This window comes from Balaenoptera physalus (assembly GCF_965194825.1).
Source record: "Balaenoptera physalus genome assembly, chromosome: 7".
Taxonomy (NCBI): Eukaryota; Metazoa; Chordata; class Mammalia; order Artiodactyla; family Balaenopteridae; genus Balaenoptera; species Balaenoptera physalus.
The window spans coordinates 6133138-6152698 of record NC_138886.1 but is presented as its reverse complement, the minus strand read 5'-3'; the positions used below and the strand labels follow the sequence as shown (position 1 = coordinate 6152698).

General features: G+C 56.4%; 1 protein-coding gene and 1 pseudogene across 2 annotated transcripts in view; one reads left to right on the top strand and one right to left on the bottom strand.

Annotated features, from left to right (window-relative positions):
- NCS1 (neuronal calcium sensor 1) overlaps positions 1 to 19561 on the top strand; it is a 58380-nt gene that overhangs the window by 20251 nt on the left and 18568 nt on the right. The window contains exons 2-4 of the mRNA XM_082468260.1: positions 4251 to 4275; positions 17118 to 17256; positions 18915 to 18993. Coding sequence (XP_082324386.1) covers positions 4251 to 4275; positions 17118 to 17256; positions 18915 to 18993 — 243 coding nt within the window. The remainder of the gene's footprint in view (positions 1 to 4250; positions 4276 to 17117; positions 17257 to 18914; positions 18994 to 19561) is intronic.
- On the bottom strand, positions 4284 to 14462 carry LOC309664299 (acireductone dioxygenase pseudogene; annotated as a pseudogene). The gene is made up of 2 exons: positions 14324 to 14462; positions 4284 to 13509 (listed from the first exon to the last, which is right to left on the bottom strand). The product of its transcript is annotated as an acireductone dioxygenase pseudogene (transcript).

The following is a 19561-nucleotide window of genomic DNA, read 5'->3' as shown; positions in this document are numbered from 1 at the left end:
TTGGGGGTGATGCTGGGAGAAGCGCCTTGACCTCTGGGGGCTTAGCGTCCAGCTGGGAAGGTGAGGGGGAAAAAAAGGGCCTCTGCTGAGTGCTCGCTGGGTGCCAGGCATCACACCAAGCACTTTAAGTCCATCTTCCTCCTCTAAGAGAGAGGCTGTTGGTCCCATTTTACAGATGAACAAACCAAGGCTCAGAGGTGTGGGGTCATTCGCCCAAGACCACACAACCAGAGGCCTCCCTGTGGCCCACCCTACTGTACCGATGTCCTGTTACCCCCTTTCCCCGGCTTGGCCCCGGCAGGCAGTGCCCCATCTGATCCTCTGTTGTACAGTTGATGGGAAGACAGACTACACGTAAAACAGTGATTCCCACATACGAGGGGAGTTTCCAAAGGGGGCTTAGGAGGGCTTCCTAGAAAAGGGACATCCCAGCTGGGACTTGAAATGTGTGTAGGGGTTACAGGTAGCAGAGGTGAGGGCATGTGTTCTGGGCAGAAGGAACAGCAGGTACAAAGGCCTGGAGGTGGGACCAGTTAGAGGAGCTTGAGGGGGTCACAGGGTTGGGGGAAGGCAGGAGAGCAGGGGCCAGTAGCACTGAAAATGACCTTCATTCATGCGGGGCCCTGAGTGCTGAGCCTGGACCCACCGAGTGCTTGGTGGATGCTTGTTAATTTCACACTCGGAGGTCGGCTCTGGGAGATGGGGGCTGGGACCAAGCCGGGAGCCTGAGCCTGTCGCTGTAGTATCTGGGTGGAGGGCGGAGGCAGAGGGACCCCATAACTGTCCCTCAGCCCCCTCCTCCCTCCTAGTGCCTGTGGTGGTCGGAGCTGCTAGAGGCGTGCTCCTGGGCAGGACCCTCGGCCCTTCTGGTGCTGTGAGGACGGCACACAGGTGGTGGGCTGATGAGGACAAACATTTCCCCCCAACTTTTTATTTGGAAAGATCAAGAGCAGCACTAGTGCTGTGAGCACCTGTGTGTCCGCATCTAGATTCACCAGCTGTCAGCATTTTGCCACATCTGCTTCCTCTCACTTTCTAAATCTGTGTGTGTGTATTTCTGAACCTTTCGCAAGAGGCTGAAGGCATCCTGATCGTCACCCCTAAATGCTTCAGGGCACATCCCGAGGAAAAAGGACATTTTCCCGCATAACCTCCCTACTGTTGCTGCTCCTAAAGAAACCAACAGTGCGTCCATCAGGGCATCCAGCTGCCCACCTGCAGGCAGCTTCCCCCACCAGCCCCGTCATATCCACTATACCCGTCGTAGCTGGTCTTCAACTCCAGATCCAGGACCCAATCCAGGCATTGCGAGCTGCATTTGATGGCCTTGTCTCTTTAGGTTTTTTTTCTGGAACAACCCCCTGCCTTTTTTACCTTTCGCACCCTGACTTATAAAAGTATCGTGGCCACTTGTCTTATAGAATGTCCCCCATTCTGCATTTGCCTGGTTATATCCTCATGATTAGACTCGGGGGGCTTGGATTTGGATGCAGACCTGCCTGACCTTTGGGGAGGGGCTGGGGGCAGGTGGCCAGGCCCCCTGAGACCTGCCTGCTGCCCGCCCCCCTCCAAGACCCTCCAAGATCCTCCAAGGCTCCAGGCAGTCAAGCAGTGGCAGCTGCCGGGCCTGGGACGGTGCCAGGGGATACCTGTTTTCTAAAGGTTAATTCGCTTAAAGCACGGGGCAGGGCCTGTCTTCCCCTCCCCAGCTCACAGCCACCTGTCTGCCCCTCCCCAGCTTACAGCTTGGCTGCCTGCTGACCACACAGTGTACTGTGGTGGGACCATTCTAATGGGGCAGGGGGCAGCCAAACATGTCTGCATCCTAGGAGCTTGTTGGGTTCCGGCGCTGGTGAGGGGCACAGGGGAGCCTGGAGGCTGAGAGGCCCTGGGGGGAGGCTGCTGGGGGACGGGGCGGGGTTGTGTGGTCAGGAGAGCGTTGGGACTTCTGAGCTGGGGGATTCCAGGGAAACCTTCTCTGACCCTGGGAGGCCTCCCCTAAGGTCAGCAGTGGACCAGCTGCCTGAGCCCTTGCTACCCGGCTCCTGCCGTTTATATCACATGACGCCAAGGTCATACAAGGTCATGCAGCTCATTGGCTTACTCAAGGTGGGCGGGGGGTGGGCATCCACTTGGACATCCATCCTGGGTTCTGGAGGCACAGTCCTGGCCCCTGGCCCCACCCAGTCACCTTGGGTGACTTTGGGCAAGTAAGCAGACCTGCCTGAGCCTCAGTCTCCTCATTGGGAAAATGGGATCACACCTACCTGTGGGAGTCTTATGCCCGTGAAGAGCACCAAGCAATTTAATCTTCCCAGCAAGCCCATTTGACAGATGAGGAAACTGAGGCTCAGAGAAGGGAAGTACTTAGCCCAAGGACACACAGCTAGGAAGCTGTGGTGCTAGGTTTAAACTCAGGCCGTCCAGTCTGGCTCCGGAGTACAAGCCCCTAAGCTCCCAGCTGTGCTATGATGGGACTCCTGTGTCTCCAGCTTGGGTCTTTAAGCATCAGCCGCTCAGCCCCTGCTGCTCTTCACTGCCAGGTGTGGGTGGCAGGTGTAGGGCAGCCCACCCTGAGTTAGACCACGGACACTTCCCTCTCCATCCCCCTGCTGGACTCCCTTCCCACCCCCTACCCTCTGCCAAAACTCTCTTGGAAAATTGCATTTTTTTACACCAGGTCTGGCTGTTCCCGGTAACCTACAGCTCTCACTGTTGCCTCGCTGTTTTTGTCAGTATCCTACTCATGGACCGGGCTCTTCCTTAGCCTCTGATTGGGCTCATGGGAGGAGGGCGCCGACGAGAAGGGGCCTGGCAGGAGCTTGCAGCCTGCCCCCAGAGCCTGACTGCCAGGGCCTGGCTGGCAGATGGCTGAGCCACAGACCTGAGTTCAGACCCTCGCACTACCGCTTCACGTCCTGCCCATTTTGTAACTCAGTTTCCCCATTTGCAGCCGGGGCAGAGTCACAGCTTCCCTGGGAGCATTGTCAGGGCAGCTGAGCCGAAGCACAGAGGCCCGCCCGGGTACAGATCTAGGCTCGCAGTGGGCACTCAGGACTTGGCAGCTGTTACGAGCTTGCTTTGAACAGTTTTTGAAAAGTGGCCTCAAGTGTGATCGGGCACAAAGGGTGAGGTGGACCCCCTTGGGCCTCCCTCCTCACTTCTCTGGGAAGGGATGCCAGTTCCTTTATTCACCTGACCTGCACCCAACACCCACCTTCCTGTCCATTCGTTCGTTCATTCATGCATTCATTGTACAGGCCTGTATTGAGCACGTCCGTGTGCCAGGCCCTGTGCTGGGGATTCAGGAGTTTTCACACCTGTTCTGATTGAATTCCCAGGACAGCTCGTGTGGCAGGTACTATAACTATCTTTCCCACTTTACAAACGAGGAAACTGAGGCATGGGGAGCTGGAGGTGCTCTCCCAAAGTCACTCCCCGCCCCCTCTGCCCCGAGAATGAGTGAGGCCTTAGAGGTGGTTAGATGTTCTTGTTCAGTGATTTGAGTGAAATTACTGGTTTTGTTCCAACCTGAACCGATTCAGTACTTTTCATAAAAAAACATTTTTTTGTTTGTTTCATGATTCAATGAAGAATGACTGTTTGGGCTTGGCTGGAGGTTCAGCTACTTTATATGGCTCATTCTAGCTTTTGGTTCACCGTTCTGTTCTCGTCTTGCCTGTAAAAAGAAGCTGGGACTGATGGCTCTGAGGGGCTGGAGGGATGGGTGGAGGAGGGGAAGCTTCTGGGTGCTGCCAGGGCCGAGGAGGGGGCTCAGCCTTTCTGCCCTGGCCCCCCATGTGCAGGCAGGGCAGCTGAGTGCCTGGGGAAGCCAGTGACTTCTGTGACCGTCCTGTCCCCAAGGATGCTAGATGGGGAAGAATTATCTTCAGCATTGGCCTGGGCACAATAATCCTGCCTGCCCAGCCCAGGACTGCAGGGAGAGGCCAGCCGCTGCCCGCAAGAAGCTGATCTCGGCCGTCCTCCAGGCGGTGCAGTGGGCATCTGGAGGGGATGGGCCAGTGTCGTCCCCTGGGGGCGTTAGACACAGAGCTCCTGACTGGGACTGTTCACCGGGGCGGGGGTGGGAGTTGCAGGCACCTTCTTGTTCAGAGCTGGCTGGTGTCCAGACTTGGGCAGACTGGCTGTGGGCTGGGGTGGGGAGGGCAGGAAGGAGGCTCCCCTGTGTCTGTCTGTCCCCTAGGACGCCTTCCTGAGCTAAAAGGCCACTTTTCTGTTTTCTTTTGCAGTTACTGAGAAGGAGGTCCAGCAGTGGTGAGTAGCTGCTTTTCCCCAAACTGTTGGGTGGGAGAGGGGGTGTTGGCTTTGTGCTGATGAGACGGCAGTCCAGCTGCCCGGGACAGCGGCACATGGAGGACCCTCTGAGAGCGGCTTATCTGCAAACCAGTCCAGGCAGCCTTTGTTCACATCCCTTTGTTCACGGGAGACTGACATAGATCCAGTTGAACTGGGGTGGGGGTGGGGTGGTGGTGACTCCTTGCCTTGGGTGGCATCTCTAAGGACCACCAGTGTTAATTTCAGACCCTGCTCACCCAAGGGAGGGGTTTGGACCAGAAACAAGTCAGGAGACTGGATCCCAGGCCCAGCTTTGTCACTAGATCATCCCGTGGCCTTGAGAAGTCTCTTCTCTAGAGTTCAGCCACCCTGTCTATAAAGTGATTGATTAGAGTGTATCAAGGATGGCAGATAGGTTTCTTTCTGGATGCCAGCTCTAATCAATCCATAGTAGCTGCCTGTAGTGCTGTGTTAAGAAGGATTCTGAGGCTGTATATCATGGAGCAAACGGAAAGTATAGCATCATTAATGCCTGGAAGGTCTGGAATGGACTAGTTATGCCTGCCCTGGGGCAGAGAGGGGAGAGTGGTATACTGGCTGTCATTGTGGAATGTGGAGCAGACAGGGGAGACTCACACATGGTAAGGGGAACCTGAGTTGGGAGTAGGTGAGCGAGGAGGCGAGCTTGGAGACCTTCCAGAAAGTTTGGTGGCTTAGAAATGGACTCTGCACCTACCTCTTCCTATCCAAGTGACCTCAAGTGATCCAACCCCCCTCAGCCTCCGTTTCCCCACGTGTGTGATAGGAATGATGAGGCATCAGGGCGACATTCCCTGTAAAGGTCCCAAGAGATGACAGCCATTGACAGTGGTCTTCCGTCGACTGTTCAGATGGGGAGCTGAGGCCTACAGATGTGCCCTCCATCACAGCAGGCCGCAGCGGCCATGGCAAGGGCCCAGGCCACGAGACTCCTGGTGGAGCCCTGCTGGGGGCAGGGCCAGGCTCCCCAGGGGCCACTGCCTACACCTCCCTGTCCTTGAGTCCAGGTGGCAGAGGGGGAGAGTTGTGGCTGCCCTGCTTGGCTCTGCTGACCCCTTGCTGGAGACCCCGGCTAGGTGGGCATTACCGGGGTGGTGAGCTGGCTGTGCCCCACAGGGGGAGTGGATGCGATGGGAGCAGCTGCCACTCCCTTCTTCCTCCCCCACATCCTAGGACCCAACAGGTGGGCCCGACCTGCCTCTGACCTCATTTTCCACTTCTCCGCTTCCCCAGGTGAGCATTCCAGAAATACTCCTGCTTCTAGGTATTTTTTTTTTTGGCTGCGTTGGGTCGTCGTTGCTGTGCGCGGGCTTTCTCTAGTTGCGGCGAGCGGGGGCTACTCTTCGTTGCGGTGCGCGGGCTTCTCATTGCAGTGGCTTCTCTTGTTGCGGAGCACAGGCGCTAGGTGCGCGGGTTTCAGTCGTTGCAGCACGCAGGCTCAGTAGTTGTGGCTCACGGGCTCTAGAGCGCAGGCTCAGTAGTTGTGGCGCATGGGCTTAGTTGTTCCGTGGCATGTGGGATCTCCCCGGACCAGGGACCAAGCCCGTGTCCCCTGCGTTGGCAGGCAGATTCTTAACCACTGCGCCACCAAGGAAGTCCCTGTTTCTAGGTCTTTATCTGTGAGGCTCTCCCTCCTGGATAGCCCCACCCCGCCTTCCCGAGCCTTTGTCACTCACTTTTCCCACCCTTCCTTTCGGGGCCATCTGAACTCCACTCTCCCAAGGCTTACCTAAGTCACCTCCTCCAGGAAGCCTTCCTGGATTCCCCATCTGTACATAATCCCCCTCCTTCCCACATGGCAGCCAGAGGGGTTTTTGTTGAGCAAATATTCAATGATGCCAGGCTTCTGCTTAAACTCTCCCTGGACTCAGGTGAAGTCTGCACCTCTGGCATGGTTACGTGGTTACGAGGCCTGGCTCAGGCCAGCCTTGCTGTGCTGACCCCTCCAGTCTCACTGCCATTTCTTCCTCTCCTCTGCCCTCTGCCCTCTGGCCTGCCCGAATTGCTATCCGTTCCCGAATTCACCTTACTTTCTGGGGCTTCCTGACCTTTGCCTGGGCTGTTCCCCCCTCTGGGAACACCCCTCCTCCTCTTTGCTTGGCCACCACCTCCTCACCCTCAGGCCTTCTTCCTTGAAACCTCCTGAGCCCCCAGGTTGAGTTAGGGGCCTCCTCTGACCTCCCACAGCCCAGTGTCACAGCCCGGGACACACCAGGCACAAACAGGACACACCTGGGACAAACAGCAGTTACAGGTCTGCGTCCCCCTTTGCCTCCCCTCCTGACCTTGAGGCCGGCTCTGCCCTGTTCACTGCTGTGTCCCCAGGGCCTGGCCATAGCAGGTGCTCAGCACCCATCCGGCACCCCTAGGTGCTTCACATACGCATTGTCATCGACTCCTGGGCGCTGTCCTGGGGGTTGACATGGTTTGTCATCTCCATGGCGATGGGAAAACTAAGCTGAGGCTCAGAGAAGGTCAGAGCAGGGGATGAGGGCGAGGTCTGTCCTTGCGAGGTGGCAGATGCCTCCCCAGTGCTGCTGTGTGCTGGGTGCGCTCTCAGATGTGGCCTTGTTCATTTTGTCCTCGTAGTCACCCAGAGCGGTGTCCCACCATGGCATTCCCTGGACGAGGCTCCTGAGCCCCAGGAGGTGCAGGGCACACCTGAGCCCTGGCATCCTCCCCTGCTCCCCTGGGTCTTCCCCAGGAGAGACAGGAGGCAAAGTGGCCAGAAGGGCTCCGGAACCAGGGCTTGAGCTGAGCAACCTCGGACAAGTTACTGGACTGCTCGGTGCCTCAGTTTCCCCATCTGGAAAGTGAGGGTAATAATAGTCAAGCTTTATAGGAATACTGTGAAGAATAAATGAGCTAATTCATACACAGTGTCTGGAACAGAGCCTAGTAATAAGTTCTTTGTTTTGTTAATAATGCTAATACTACTCATAACACTGATCAGTACAGCCAGGGAGGGATCCTGAGATTGAGGGTCCTCTCCTCATTATGTAGATGGGGAAACTGAATCCCAAACAGGTGGAGGGATTTTGTTCCTTCATCAAGCTGACATCTGAACTATGACCTGGACAACAGGACTCAACCACAGAACAGTGTTCCAGGCACAGGGAACGGCAAGGACAGAGGCTCAGCAGTGGGAAGGGGCTTGGTGTGTTTGAAGAACAGCAGGGAGGCCAAGGAGGCCGGCCTGGAGGGGGCAGTTGAGGCTTCTACAACAAAACCAGGGCCCTTGTGATGCCCAGTCCTTGCTGTAGGGGAACTCTCTCTAAAGAGCTTATAAAGAAAAAAAAAGATCTTTTCTTTGCCACAAACTTCCATGGACCTCAAGTAAATGCCCTTTGGTTCATTTTGGTGGTGCCTTTCTCTAACCCTCCTGGGTCAGCCCACCACCTACCTCACTGTTGTATCCTAGAATGGTTATACTCCACAGGACGAAGGTAGACTAGGGATGGTTAAACAGTGACACTCATACCACCACTCTCCCCACCTGTGTCCACAGCAGACATCAGTAATGGATCACAGATTATGGCACTCTGGATCAGTCTCCTCCAGTGCTGTGGGCAGCCCGTATAATTATTCTTAGCACACGAAATGAACCAATTTGTAATCCCATGATGGGCCTACACCTCCCTGGTTCACTGGGACCATAACACAAGCCTGCTGGGTCAGAGGCCAGATCCATGCAGCCCGCTATCCCCTCTGTCCTTTGCACAGGAGACAAATGGGACAAGCACCTGCATCCCAAGTGCCCTGGCCCATTTCAGAGGACCCTTTCTCACCACAGCCTCCAGCCATGCCCCTTCATGTCCTAAACGGCTCTCTGGCACCTGATAGCTGGGGAATGCCTGCCCTTCCTTGGGAAAACTCAAGTTCCTGAGCCCAGACTACCAGGGTAGCAAACAATTTAGCACCAAACCATCTGGGGTGGGATTGGGAAATGGGAGGGAGGGGCACACGGAGAGCAGCGGGGCCGCAATGGACAGAGTTTTCCGATCACACCTGTGACATGTGTGGGTGGATTCAGCCAGGGCGGCTTCAGTTTCCTCCTGTGTTTCTCTCTCTCTTGTTTAAAGCCCTTCATGGCTTCTTCCTGCACTTAGAATAAAGACCCAGCCCCTTTGCCTGGTCCTCGGGGCTCCCCAAGGTCTCTGGCCTCACCCTCTCCCCGGCTTAGCAGGCACCAGCCACACTTACTGTCCCTCAGCCATGCCATGCTCCTTCCTACCTCAGGGCCTCCATCCATGCTGTTCCCTCTGCTGTTCCCTCTGCCCCAGATCTTGGCATCTTCGCTGCAATGTCACCTCTTGGGAGAGGTCTGCACTGACCACCCTGCCCCTGTTTCTCCAGCCTGGTACAGGATCATCTTGTTTGGTGCTGACTTTCAGTAGCTGCTCCCCAGAATAGGAACCAGACCCAGGGGTCTTCTGTGACTCTGTGACTTGTCCTGGGCCACCCAGTGAGCAGAAGCAGAGCCGGGCATGTCCCGGGTCCTCCAGGAGAGCTGAGGCCCCAGGTGGTCAGGAGCGCAGACCAGGCCACAGGGATGTGATGCCTGAGCCGGGCCAGCTGGGCGCTCACCTCACACCCGGCTTCATGCTGGGCACCCATGGTGTCATCTCCGCTGCTCCTGGCTCTGTATTTGGCAGAGACGGGAGGAGGCTGGGGCATCGGGAGGTGGGGCCAGTGTCAGGTCCACAGCCAGCCCGAGGCCCCCGCCCACTGCATTCCTTCCTCTTGACCAAGCTCCATTCACCACAATGGAAGATCGGGAACCTCGATGGGGACTGACTAAGAAACTATAGCAGGTCCCAGGCCCTTAAAGGCGATCGTGAAATTGTGATCACCTAGAGGGTGAAGGGAACGCCACCCCGAGGGGAAACAGCAGGGCACAAATAGTGCCCCAACACAGTTCCATGATGAAGAAAGTGTGGACGGAAAAGAAGATGGAAAGGAGACTGGCCAGAGGCTAGAAGTGGGTGTGCTGGGGGTGGTGGCATCATGGGTATTCTTTTTTCTCTTATATTTTCTATTTTACAAGTTGTCTGTAATGCTTTTATTACATTTATAATAACCAAATAACCCGATGGTATTGTAACAAAAATAGTGGGCGGAAGCAGGAGGAATTCTGCAGCCGCCTCCACAGGGCCGGCTGTCAATCCTGGACCCTCCTCCGCAGTCACAGCTGTGGGTAAGGAGGCCGTCGCCAATGCCATGGGGTCAGTCTAGGAACAGCCCGTTTTACAGATGAAGAAACTGAGGCTCCGAAGGGCGGAGATACTTGTCTGGGTCTCACAGCTGTGTGTGTGTGTGGAGTCTGGGTCCAGCTTGCTGGCCTCCATGGCCTGGGCCACGGGGGCTCAGCTCTGCTGGCTCTGGCTTTGGGAAACCCCACAAAGCTGAAGGCGGTGGAGGATGGGGGGGCGCGGTGAGGAGAGAGATGGGGGAGGGGAGAGGAGCAGGGAAAGGGCCTCATCCTCATGGATGTGTTTGAGCCCCTCCTCCAGGATCGTCTGAAGGCAGGTCTCCAGGGAGCTGGGAGGGGAACGCCAGGGGAAGGGAGGTGTTTGAAAAGATAATGGGAGAACAGTTTGCCAGGGCCGCTGTGGCAGTCCCTGATTGCAGCTGGGGGTTACGCTTTATTATTTATCCATCTACTTACTTCCCACTTTCCACACTGCAGAGAGCAGCATCTGCCACACCTAACCCTGGCGGGGAGGGAGGTGGGCATGGAGGGCTATGCGAGGCTTGCTTCAAGCTGGGTCCCAGAGGACGAGGCTCTGTGGGAACTGCAAGCAGTGAATTCCAGAAAGTCCTAGCAGGCTGGTGCCTTTGGGGAACCAAGGCCCTGGCGGCGTTGGGGATGCTGGGGGCCACAGAGAACGGGATGCTGAGCTGGAGTTGGACCTGTGCCTCATGGCCAGCATGCATTCATGCATTCACTCATCACTCATTCATTCATTAATTCACTCCCTCATTGCTCCCTCATGCCTTCATTCACTCATTCATTCATTCATCCGGTCACTCATTCACTCCCTCATTCATTCAGTCACTCATTTGCTCGTCATTCATTCAGTCACTCCTTCATTCATTTATTCACTCATTCACTGCCTTACTCCTTCATTCACTCACTCACTCCCTCATTCATTCTGTCACTCATTCACTAATTCATTCATCTGCTCACTCATTCCTTCATTCATTTGTTGGTTCATTCATTCTGTAAATCTTTACTGAGCACCTATTATGTGCCAGGCCCATGGCCAGCACTGGGGGCGGCAGGGACTGGGGGAGACGTGGTGCTGGAGTCCCCTGGGGGACACAGGCTGGCGCAGTGGGGGGCAGAGGCGGGGTGGGAAGCTTACAGGGAGGAAGCCCAGCGTTGAGTCGGGAGTGTTTTATAAGTGGCGTTCAGCCTTCAGTGTTTTTATGAAATGACAGCTTTCTTTTTTTTTCCCCTTTCCCTTTTAAAGAGGCTTAAGAATGCAGTTGTCAAATCTGGGATTTTCTTCTCTCGTCTCCACGCCATCGTGGAGAGCCGGTTCCCAAGCACAGTCAACCATGTCGAAAACCTGTGCTCTGGTGGCTGGAAACTGCATATGGAGCTCAGGAGCCGTGCCACGTCCCCGGCTCGGTTCCACAGCTTCTCCTCCCATCCCCGAAGAGAGTTGAGACCCCTGCTCTAGAACATGGTTGTGGGAGGAGTGGTCTCCATATAAATTCCTCAGAACGCTTTTTGTGCCTCACGCCCCCTCCCCGGCCTAACCTGCGCCAGCAACAGTGCCAGGACTACTGCTGCTTCCACCCTTGGTCTGGAATCAGGCAGAAGGCACTGAGGAAAGCAGCCCACGGAGGCTTTGGGCCTCGCTGGTGACTGGCTGCACACAGAGGCGGTGGCAGGGGTCCAGTTGTGGCCCCCCATTTGCTAGCTGTGCAGCTCCAGTAGATATTTACTGAGCACCTGCGGTGGACCCTGCAGATTCGGGGTGAGCTAGAAGACGGGGCCCCTGCCTTGACGGACCCTGTGGTGCACTCACTGGCCCAGGCATCATACAGGCTACAGGCACAGCTGCGAGGCCCAGGCCAGGGACAGGGTGCTGTGAGTGTGTCGACCAGTGTGTGTACTGGAGTCTCGGGTGGCCAGAGCGGGCTTCTCTAGGGGAGATGCACTGAAGCCAAGAAAAAAAGGGGGAAGGAGTGGGCCGGGCAAAAGAAATGCCGTGTGAAGGCCCTGAGCCAGGAGACTTAACAGCCCCCAGCCTCAGTTTCCCCATCCGTACAATGGGCATAATAATCCTCCCCTCCTGGGCCCGTTGGGACGATTTGGTGAAATGGTGCCTGGAAATCACATAGCTCCGTGCCCGGCTCTCAGTAGGTCCCTGTTATTCAGAATCGCAGATCACTGGAAGGCAGACACTGGGGAAGACCCTTCCCCCTGCTTTGTGGGGGTCCCCAGAGACCATCTAGCCCTGTGGTTCTCCACTGGAGTGGTTCTGCTCCGGGGGGATATTTGGCACTGTCTGGAGACACTTTGGGTTGTCATAACCTGGGGTGGGGGCGCTTCTGGCATCTAGCAGGTGGAGGCCAGGGATGCCATGGCGTGGGTGGAAAAACCCTGATCTAGTCTAAGTCACTTATTTTACCAGCAGGGAAACTGGCGGGCATTGCAGGGAAGGGGTTTGCTCGGGCCCCTCTCACAGTGAGACAGGATGGGCCAGGGCTGGAGCACAGGGCAGGCCCCAGAGCAGGTTTCCAGGCAGCCGCGTGTCTGAGGAGAGACGGGGTGGGGGCGGGGAGAGGGAGAGGCCCAGGCCTGTTGGAACCTGAGCCTGGGTCAGGGATGGGGCTGCAGTCACGTACATCTCTCAGTCATCCTGGGATAGAATTCTTGGGCAGGAACTCTTATTTTTTAAATTTTTATTTATTTTCTTTTAACATTAAGGCAGCTACTATATTTTGAACAAGAAAGTGGCATAAGCAAGCGAGTGTCCCCCTAACATGCCAGTTCGTCCCCCACGGCACCCCACCGCCCCCCAGCTTCCCCCGTGTTTTGGGAGAAAAGCATCTTTTCTCTGCCCAGTCCTGTCATCCACTGTCACCCCTCTGCACAAGGCAGGCATGGCCTCGCCTGGTATCTGCTTAAAGTCCAAAAATTGTCCAGATGGGGCAGCTAAATGGCTGCATTTGGGGAGATGAAATTCACTTGGTCAGAGCTGGAGGCACCAGCTGACACAGGGCCACTGACCACTGATCCTGAATCAGAGAAATGAACGGATTTGCCCAGATTTCCACAGGTGCTTCCATGTACTAACAAGTTCTATAGCTACTTCCATTAAAATGTATTCTGATCAAACAGTCTTGCAGAGGAAAGCTCACCTAGCCTCAAGTCTACAACACAAAAGCGAGGAGAAAATGACAGATTTTCTGCTGCCATCACATCTGGAACCTTCACAAGGGGGGCCGGGGTGCACGAGGCCCCAGGGCTCCGCTGGACTGTCTGTGCCAGAAATTTCAGGTTCTGCCTCCAGGCCTCGAAGTTGTCAGCCGGCCGGTTGTATGCCGTCCACACCGGCTCTCCCACAAACAGCCGCATGGCCTTCTCGTATTTCTTCTCGTCCAGTGTGAAACGGTGGTAAATCCCGGCAGGGAGAATGATCATGTCTCCTTTTTCCATGAAGATCCGGATGCACCTGTCCTCTTTATCTCTCACGTCAGAGTACCCACTGCCGTCCAAGATGAAGCGAATCTTGTCATCCAGGTGTAAATGCTCCTTGTAAATCATCTTAATCTTTGCTTCGTAATTTGGTAGTTTGTCTCTGCCTATGGTTGTTATGTCCATCCAGGAGTAGTTTCTCTCTTTTCGGATCTTTTCTAATTCTGGATCATTCTCATATTCGTTAGCATCCAATTTCCAGTAAAGGACCCCGAGCCCGCGCAGCTGCTCCAGGCCGACCGGGCGCACGGGCTCCGCGTGGTGGAGCCACGGCGGGTTGTCAGCCGAGTCGTCCGTGTACCAGGCCTGCACCGTGGCCGGGCCGGGGGCACTGCCGCCTGGCCCCAGACCTGCGCCGCGACCTGCCCAGGCTGGTCTCAAGAGCTCTGTTATTAAGCCGCAGCTCCCTTGGGTGCCCGCCGTGGGGTGGGGGTGTGCGCCTGGGGTGAGTGTCGTGGCTCAGCCCACCACGGGGGTTGAGCTGCACCTCGGAATCAGACCATGGCAGGAAGTCCTGGCCTCAGAGCTGTGAGGACTTGAGCAAATTTGGGGCCTGGGGCAAGTGGGGCGTCTGGGACAGACCTCCTCCTCTCTGCTCCAGCGAGACAGGGTGCCCCGCATCTTCTGATGATGACCGATGGGGTTATGCAATGTTTGGGGAGCAGGCTCTTGGCTCTATGGGGCTGGGGCCAGTGCAGCCTGGCGAAGAGGGAGCCTGGGAGGCAGGAGTCCCGGGTGTGAGCCCTGTTTCTGCTGCTAACTTGCTGTGTGACCTTGGGCCAGTCTCTCTCCCTCTCTGGGCCCCCAGTTCCCCATCAATCCACAGAGGGGTGGGCTTATATCTGTGGCTCTCTAACCATCTGCACGGAGTTCTCAGGTTCTGACCAGGGTCCCCGGGGTTTACGAAGAAGACGCCTGACACCTGGCCTCTCCCTCTCTCTGTGTGTTCATTCATTCATTCATTCATTCAGCTCATTCATTCATTCATTCATTCAGCTCATTCATTGAGCTCACCTGGCATTTACTGAGCCCCCGTTATGTGCCAGGCGTCGGGGCACTGGGAGTTCACTGTTGGGTGGAGGACACAGCCTGGTGGCAAACATGACACAGTGTGGTTCATGCTGCGCTGGGGTCGTTCAAGGGATGGGGGAGCAGATGAGCATTGCGGCCCCTGGGGGCCTGGGCGGACGTCCTGGAGGGAAGCCGGGACCTGGTGGATGAGTGCATTAGCCAGGCAAAGAGGAGGAGGATGTGTTTTGCAGGCACAGGGACCTGCAGACCCAAAGGCCTGGCGGCTGGATGGCATGGCAAGCTCTGGAAAGTGCGGCAGGGTGTGGAATATGGGCGGCGTGGGGCGGTGAGGGTGTGTGGCCAGAGGAGGCTGGGCCGTCAGGCTGGAGCAAACCTTCATCGATCGGGCCCCCGAGGGGGTGGGCCTGCTGCTAATGGCACCAAGGGGGCTGGGGCCCCACAGTGACAGTGACAGTGACAGTCTCTGCAGGGGAAACCGGATAGTCCCCCGGAGGCTCCCCACCGAGGCCAGCCTGCCTGTACCCACCTGCCCCCAGTAAAGCTGCAGGGCCCCCCGCGGCTGTTCGCAGTGCTGACAGCTCCCGCTGCTGCGGCACCTGCTCTGCCTCCCCTCCTAAGAGCCAGGCACCCGCAGGGACCGGGCCGCGAGACGCCTCTGGGCGCCTTTTGTTTTCCCTTTATTGTTTTTAATAATCTTTTCAAATCACTCAAGTGACACACAGCCACTGTGGGGAAATGGGAGGCTCTGGGGGGCACGACGGGAAGCGATGGCCCCCCTCTGGCCTCCAAGGCCGGCTGTGCCCCCATGTGGTCATCACGGCCTGGCGCCAGGCCTGTTCCCTCCTCCTGCCCAGGGACACGTCCTGACCAGGGGCCTGGGGTCATGGACCAGATCTTGGCTCCGAAACGCTCCTCTCTGGCTCTGCATCCTGGCCCAGATGTGAAGGTTTGAGTCTGGAACACCCAGCTGGGAAGGAGGCTTCAAGGGGAGGGACCCGGAGGGGCTGAGTCACTTCTTGGTACCTGCTGTGGGAGGGGCCCTGACCTCTGTGCCTCAGTGCCTTCATCTGTGAAATGGGGATCACTGAACCCACTGAGCAGGGCTGAGTGGCGACTGCAGGAGGAACCGCTCACGAAGGCTTAGTCCAGTGCCCGGCACGGGGCTGTTGTCAAAGGTGCAGGCGGTGGTGAGATGGGGCAGCGATCCTGGTTACTGGGCCGGGACCACCTCCCTGGGCCTCTGGCCCCTCGAGGTGCCCCAGGGGGTGGGTGGGGAGGCACGCAGAGGCCCCGCCATTTTTTACAGCCTCATGCTTGCTGGGGGCACTGCGGGAGGGTGGGTGCCCACGGCAGCCCAATGCCACGCCCCACTCCATCTCCCAGCCTCGCCCTCACCCCTAAGGAACCGCTGACATGTTAGCAAGAGTCTTGTCTTGCTTTCTTTCTGACATCTGACCTTGATCACTTAGGCCCCAGGATTCCCAAGCCTCCCTTCTTCTGGTGCCCTGCGTGTCCCTTCACCCAGCCTGGGCCCCTTAGCTTGTTCTCTGATGGTTGGAGGGACAGTGGCTTCTCCACACGCTCCCTGTGTATATGGCCCTCAGTCACGGCGCCACCAGCAACTTTCCCAGGATGTGACGGGAGAGTGGCCCTGGGTAGACCAGAGAACAGTGGAGCAGGGTGGGGGACGTCTTCGGCAAGCCCGTGTCTCTGAGCATCTGGCCCCATCAGTGGTTACTTCGAACCCCACCTCAGCTCCAGTCTGGGCTGCAAGGACTTGCAGATCTCCCCGTCTCAAAGCCTCAGTTTCCTCATCTTTAAAATGGGCTTGGGACTTCCCTGGCGGTCCACTGGTTAGGACTCCGCGCTTTCACTGCTGGGGCCCGGGTTCAATCCCTGGTCAGGGAACTAAGATCCCACAAGCCACGCGGCCAAAAAAAAAAAAAAGAGGGCTTCATCATAGTACATTGCTCATAGGGCTGTTATGGGCGTTCCAGGAGAATCAGGTTTGCAAAGTTCCCAGCAGAGAGTGGTCCAGCAGAGGTAGCAGCTGGTAGCTGATAATAGCTGACCCCTCTCTCTAGCCCCCCTTTGTGGGGAATCCTCCTCAGAGGAATGTATGTCCTGGTTGGAGTTGCCAAGCTACACGCAGGAGCCAACTTATGAATTGATTTAAAAGAACACATTGAGGTCATAATACGAAAGATCGTGCCATTGCTTATTTTTTACGTCCAGCCCTGTGCCAAGTATGCTACATCATCTCACGCAGTCCCCACAAGATGGATGTGATAGCTGTCCCTGTTTATAGATGAGGAGAGTCAGGCTCAGGGAGGTGAAGGCACCTGCCTGAGGATGCAGCTAGCAAATGCAGGACTGGGATTTGGGCTGCAAAGCCATGTTGCCATCAGCTGGCCGGGTATCTGGAGGGTCTCTGGGCGCTGGGAATGCAGGGTGGGCAGGTCCAGTTGGAACCCACCAGGATGCCCTCCCAGTTTGCTGGGCGGCTCCCGCGTCATTTACACAGTTCTCTGGGAACAGAGGCAGGGGAGCGGGTGTGTGCACACTGGGGGGTGCAGGCATGTGGGAGGAACCAGCTGCCGGCCCCATATGGTGGCTCTGCCCACCAGCGCCACCAGCACCACCAGCCTGCCTGGCTCCGGGAGGGGCTCAGTGGAGAGGGTTGGGGAGGGGGGAGTACCTTGTGCGAGAGCGGGACTTCGGGGAGGTCGTTCATGCAAGTTTTGTTTTAGTCGCCTGTGTGGAGCAGGGGGCCGAGTGGCCAAGTGACTCTTATCCCTCTGGGACAGATGAGGCTAAGAGAGGTGTGGCCACCTGTCCCAGGTCACACAGCTGGCGAGAGGCAGAGGTGGGATGAGCCCGTGCCCGTGGAGTCCAGGTCTGTGCTCACAGCCCCGTGTGGCGCTGTCTCCCGGGACAGGGATTCACAGGCTTCCAGGGCGCTGGGCAGGAGCTCCCAGCAGGTGGGTGATGCTGGAGTCTCCTTCACCCTCTCTCACCTGGTCTCTACCTCCAGGTACAAAGGCTTCATCAAGGACTGCCCCAGCGGGCAGCTGGACGCAGCAGGCTTCCAGAAGATCTACAAGCAGTTCTTCCCGTTTGGAGACCCCACCAAATTCGCCACATTTGTTTTCAACGTCTTTGATGAAAACAAGGTGAGCTGGGAATTGACAGGGCCTGTGCCAGCCCGGAGTCCCCTCCCTCCGGCAGCAGCCTGCGCGGCTCCACACCCACGCTGTCCTGCTGATGTTCCATTCCAGAGAAGGAACACACAGACGTGTGCACTCACACATACACATATACACACAAACGCATGCATGCACACACATACATGCACTCATATTGTACACAAATGCATGCACCTATATACATTGCAGGAGCTCACACATGCACAAGGAACCCACAGAGATCCGTGTATGCACATACATACCATGCACACAGACATACATGTATACACACATGCACACATATGTATACCTTGACCCTTTTCTCACATGCACAAAATGCAAATGCCTCCAGGGATAATAACAGGATTTATAATCATAACTGACATTTACTGAACATTTACTATGTACTACGCTCTTTATGTGGATTTTTTTAAAAATAAATTTATTTATTTATTTTATTTTTGGCTGCATCGGGTCTTCGTTGCTGCACACGGGCTTTCTCTAGTTGCGGCGAGCAGGGGCTACTCTTTGTTGCAGTGCGCGGGCTTCTCACTGCGGTGGCTTCTCTTATTGCGCAGCATGGGCTCTAGGTGCACGGGCTCAGTAGTTGCAGTACACGGGCTCGGTAGTTGTGGCTCGCGGTCTCTAGAGTGCAGGCTCAGTAGCTGTGGTGCATAGGTTTAGTTGCTATGTGGATTATTTTTAGTGAGACCTTACAACCAACTACCTGTAGGGATGCCTTTTAATTGCCCCCATTTTGCAGATGAGGAAACTGAGAATCATATAATATGGGCTCTTTTGTGCCTGGCTTCTTTCACTGAGTATCGTGTTTTCAAGGCTTATCCGTGTTGCAGTGTGTCCCTTCCTGGTGATGGCCACCCTGACAGCATATCCACCATTGGGGCATCTGCAGTCCTCCAGACTCTGTGCCACACTGGCATATTTCCTGGCTCTCTTGTATTCAAGGTGGACGTACTGTAACTTGTTTCCACGCTCCACGCTGTAGGGCACTCGGATTTTTTCTGCTGTGTCACGCCCTGGCTTTCTCTGCAGGTGGCCTCAGCTGACAATCACACTGGCCCTGGGAAGAGCTGTAGCCTCTCCGGACCTCAGTTTCCTTATTTGCAAAATAAATAGGATTGAACAGTCCAGAGCCCCACCTTTTTCTAAAGCCCCTGAGCCTGTGGTTCAAGGCCGAGGAGACAGGGGTTTCTGGGTGACTGCTGCCCAGAGGGTCATGTGTGCTGGTGGTCCCTTTTCCACCAGATGTGGAGTGTCAGGCTCTCCCTTTGGCCTCACCCTTTTCCTTGTCCCTCCTGCCTGGCTTTCCCCTTTTTTTTTTTTTTTTTTGGCCACACCATGCAGCTCGCGAGATCTTTGTTCCCCGATCAGGGATCAAACCCGTGCCCCCTGCAATGGGAGCACGGAGTCTTAACCACTGGACTGCCAGGAAGTCCTATTTTCCCATTTCTAATCCTACCCCCTCCCCCTCTCCTTCCTTCTCCTGACCCTCATCCCTTCACTCCCGCACTCTCCACTTGGGTGTCTGGTACCTGCTGCCGCCCATCACCACCTGCCCAAGGTGCAGCCTGACCAGGTGACTCAGCGCTCACTGAGGCCCACCCCCACTCCTCTCTCTCCTGCAGGACGGGCGGATTGAGTTCTCTGAGTTCATCCAGGCGCTGTCGGTGACCTCGAGGGGAACCCTGGATGAGAAGCTGCGGTGTAAGTCCTGCCCCCTGGGCTCTATGGGGCGGCCACTGGGCGGTCCCAGGCGGGAGGGAGGCCAGCTACCTGGGCCAGGTCATCTGTCTGGGGCTGAGAGTGGCACAGATGTCCTGCCCTTCCAGGTCAGAGGCAGTTGCTTGGAGGAGGCCAGGCAGGAGGAACGTGTCTTCCTTAGATGCGTGGACAGATGGGGCAGGAGCAAAGGGGCATCCGAGCAGGTGCAGACATGGGACCTCGGGCAGGACAGCGTGGAGTTAAAAGACCCAGTTCCAGGGCTCGATCCACCACTTAGGAGGCTGTTTTGATGACTGATCTCATTCATTCACTTATTTACTGGTTCACCCAACAGATGTTGACCAAACACGGCCACGTGTCAGTGCTGGGCAGAGGCCAGGACCCACGGGTGCATCAGATAGACGGGCACCTGCCCTCGCGGCTGTCAGTCTAGCTCAGGGACCTTATCTGAAAGATCCCAGAAAACTGCAGCCGAGGCAGGAAGAGGGAAGTGTGAACCGACAGGAGAGGAACTGACCCTGTTATGAGTCGGGAGCTGAGCTGGGAAGGG